This window comes from Papaver somniferum, unplaced genomic scaffold (assembly GCF_003573695.1).
Source record: "Papaver somniferum cultivar HN1 unplaced genomic scaffold, ASM357369v1 unplaced-scaffold_21, whole genome shotgun sequence".
Classification (NCBI taxonomy): Eukaryota; Viridiplantae; Streptophyta; class Magnoliopsida; order Ranunculales; family Papaveraceae; genus Papaver; species Papaver somniferum.
Genome location: NW_020631041.1, coordinates 8075672 through 8079541, shown reverse-complemented (window position 1 = coordinate 8079541; position 3870 = coordinate 8075672). Strand labels below are relative to the sequence as shown.

At 37.6% G+C, this 3870-nt stretch overlaps 1 protein-coding gene across 1 annotated transcript; it reads left to right on the top strand.

Moving 5' to 3' along the window:
* Window positions 1-289: 289 nt before the first annotated feature.
* On the top strand, window positions 290-3031 carry LOC113340243 (probable pectinesterase/pectinesterase inhibitor 34). The gene is made up of 3 exons (XM_026585451.1): window positions 290-1283; window positions 1500-1636; window positions 2093-3031. Exons 1-3 carry the CDS (start codon window positions 379-381, stop codon window positions 2788-2790), a joined length of 1740 nt encoding a protein of 579 aa, XP_026441236.1. The 5' UTR covers window positions 290-378; the 3' UTR covers window positions 2791-3031.
* Window positions 3032-3870: the final 839 nt, after the last annotated feature.

Below are 3870 nucleotides of genomic sequence, written 5' to 3'. Positions count from 1 at the left end.
CTTAATCTTCTCATAATACTAGAGTTTTATCGACAAATCCAATTAAGGGAACAAATAATAGACATCTCACTATCTTAGTCTCTGGTGTCATGTCATTCCATGCTAAATGAAAAGTAGAGTAACAGCTAATAATACTGACGACACTAAAAAAGTTGATAATAATATTGGGTGTGCAAACAACTAGTAATAACTAATTAGACATAGACTTGATACCCACCACACCACCACCTCCTACAACCCACACCATTGTTTTTTCTTCCTCTCCTCCCCTCCCCCCCATTTAAAGACACTCTACCCTTCTCTTCTAACCTCATATTCTCATCTCCTCCCTCCTTCTCACTAAAACCACCTCTTTTTCTCTCCAGACTAGACTAGACCATGATCAAACCCAAGCCACCTCTTGTTTTATCTATCCTCACCATCATTTTCTCAATTATCACCACCAGTACCATCTCTACCACCACACCACAACCACTATCTCTTCTTCATCACAGGAAACTAACCCAAGAAACAAAAACAACCATTACAGATTCATGCAGCAAAACTCAATATCCAACACTTTGTATCAACACATTACTAACTCACCCATCTGACTCGGTACTCAACAACATCAACAGACCCAGTGGACTCAGTCTGGTTCAAATCTCAGTGAATGAGACGCTGAATAGAGTTGGGAAAGCACTATACAGTGCTTCAACTATATCTAATGTTGATATGGATACACGTGTACGGTCAGCATATGAAGATTGCTTGGAATTATTGGACGATTCTATGGATCAACTCTCACTTTCTCTAAACTCAGTCGGTTCATCATCACCGTCTAACAAACATACTTTGGATGATGTGATGACGTGGTTGAGTTCAGCATTGACTAACCATGACACCTGCACGGAGGGTTTCGAAGATGTGAAAGTCGGGTACGTGAAAGATCACATGCAAGAACAGTTGAAAGATTTATCGCAATTGGTCAGTAATTGTTTGGCTTTATTTGCTGTTTCCTCAAAAAAGCCATCGGAAAAATCATCCAGTGGTGGTGGTGATTTTGATGGCATTCCTATTGAAAACGGGAGTCCGAAAAAAGGTTTTCCGGCGAAGAAGAATAGTTTGCCGGGATGGGTTAAACGTCGAGAGCGACACTTATTAGATATGCCAGTGACATCCATGCAACCGGATATAATAGTTTCGAAAGATGGGAACGGAACGCATAAAACGATTGCCGCGGCAATTAAAGCAGCTCCGCAACTTAGTAACAAACGTACCATAATTTACATCAAAGCAGGAAGGTACGTGCATTTCTCTTTCAGTTTTACATCACACACAAATGATTTAACTGCTGACATTTATCAACTTTAGAGATTCTTATTAACTCTAAATTACATTTAGTCAAATCTTATTGACCCTTTGTCTGGAATCATTTTTTACGATAAAGTTAGCTTTTAAATATTTTTACTAAATGACTAAAATATCCCCCAAAAAATTTGTTTGTTTTTGGTCTGAAGGTATGAGGAGAGTAATTTGAAAGTAGGAAGAAAAAAGATCAACTTGATGTTTATAGGAGATGGGAAGGGTAAAACAGTGATCACAGGAGGCCAAAGTGTTGCTGACAACTTAACGACATTTCATACAGCGTCATTTGGTAATTATATATTTTCTTTGTGCATCTGCGTATTTCGAATTTCATTTCCAAAGTACTAACCATATGTGCGTGTTTCGAATTTCATATCTGCAAGATTAACTACACTGGTGCAGTTCTGTAGAAATTGTCGACATCTATTCATATTATCTATCCCTTTTCACTGCATTGGCTTCACTGAATTGAGGTGTTCCTATTGAAACCACTAACTAGGAAAGCTAGTTGTCTTTGAATCTTATTCTTGAATTTTACTTTTCTCTTCCCTTTTCTGGTTTGTGGCCCAACACTTTTCATTCCATGAATGCCATAAATATTCAACTGACTCATTTGCCGCACCGACACAATAATGCATGAATCTTTAGCTTTTAACGCAAACATCACTTTCGCATGTAAATTTTTGATAGGTTCCATTATCATGGAGAGAAATTGAAATTCGTTATCTGGATTGATTTTATGCAGCTGCAACCGGTACCGGATTTATTGCGCGTGACATAACGTTCGAGAATTACGCAGGCCCTGCTAAGCATCAAGCAGTAGCCTTAAGAGTAGGAGCGGATCATGCAGTTGTATATCGTTGCAACATCATAGGCTACCAAGACAGTTTATACGTACACTCAAATCGCCAATTCTTTCGAGAATGCGACATATACGGAACTGTTGATTTTATATTTGGCAATGCAGCAGTAGTAATTCAAAACTGTAGCCTTTATGGTCGTAAACCGATGGCTCAGCAGAAAATTACTGTTACTGCTCAAAATCGGAAAGACCCGAATCAAAACACAGGTATATCGATCCATAACTCTAGGATACTTGCTGCGTCAGATCTTCAACCATCGAAGAATTCCTTTCAAACATTTCTTGGACGGCCATGGAAAATGTATTCGAGAACTGTCTATATGCTTTCCTACATGGGTGATCATATCCATCCTCGCGGATGGCTCGAATGGAACGGTGAATTTGCACTTGATACATTGTATTACGGGGAATATTTGAATTATGGACCAGGTGGTGCGGTCGGCCAACGGGTCAAATGGCCGGGATATCGTGTAATGACATCAGCAGAAGAAGCTGGGAAGTTTACTGTAAGTCAGTTTATATTTGGATCCTCTTGGTTACCTTCAACTGGGGTTTCTTTTGTTGCAGGATTATCAGTTTAAGTTGTAACTACATATATGAGATCATCTAAGGTATATAGTAAATGTTTATAGATGGATAAGATTGTATGTGGTCAAAAACAGTCAGTGCATAATTCCATTTTACACCTGTGTTTTACATTAATTAATTTAGTTGTTTTAAGGTTGGGATTTGACAAAATCATAAGATTTTTGTACATCTTGATGTATTAGGCAAAAGCAAATATTAATGATACGAAAAGAAACTTCTTTCTTTGTCTTTCAATGATTTGTCTCGCAAAACCCAATTTTGATATTAACCCACAAACAATCGATATCTCTGCCATCAACAAATTCGCAGTTACTTGGTATGGTTTGGTATGGTTGAGATCTAAGAAACTTCTCCTCTTTTCCTCAAAGTTTATTGGGCAAACTGCAATGTTTGTGACCCTCGAGTGCTGAAGGCATGCCCATGGGTAACTTTGTGGCTGAGCCGATGGGTGTCGGTTGGTTCATCCATAAAAATCATGAATTTTCATATACTCAATGGACTTTGTCATCTAAGATAACACGATATATGACTTTAGCATTGGATCATCATATTCCATGGCATATGTTGATGGAGAGCAAATGAGTAGTCCCACTAACGCAATATCCCCCACAAATTTAATAGCTTGTCGATGGTGGAACTTTCTTGTTATGAGTATTGGTAGAGAAAACTTGAATGCTAAACCTACCAAAACCATGTCTATCTATTGCACCCAATAATCTCTTAGTTTGTGTCTTAATCATATAATGGTTTTGGCTTTAGTTAAGGTTGATGATAATCTCTTGTGATCTTGGATTTTTATAATCTTGTGGTGGTGGTACTATAATATGAAAATGACCAATCACTAGTAAGCGAAGAAAAAAAGGGAGCAACTTTTGTATACTTTGAAAATGGAGAGGAGCCTTCTTAGTAGTCTCATCTCTATCACTAATCTCATTATCAACTTTGAACAAAGAAAAGTCATAGTCATGTTGATATAATTCATTAACTAAGTGATTTGATCTCTTACCAACAATGACAACAAAAAAATTCAAAGAATGTAAAACATTCTACAAGAAAGTTAAAGAAAAGGGTAA

Bases quoted from the DNA above. Each gene is read 5' to 3' on its own strand.
- LOC113340243 (XM_026585451.1), top strand. From the start codon at position 379: ATGATCAAACCCAAGCCACCTCTTGTTTTATCTATCCTCACCATCATT. The intron at 1,284-1,499 runs GTACGTGCATTT...TTTGGTCTGAAG, and splicing joins ATTTACATCAAAGCAGGAAG to GTATGAGGAGAGTAATTTGA. The intron at 1,637-2,092 runs GTAATTATATAT...GATTTTATGCAG, and splicing joins ATTTCATACAGCGTCATTTG to CTGCAACCGGTACCGGATTT.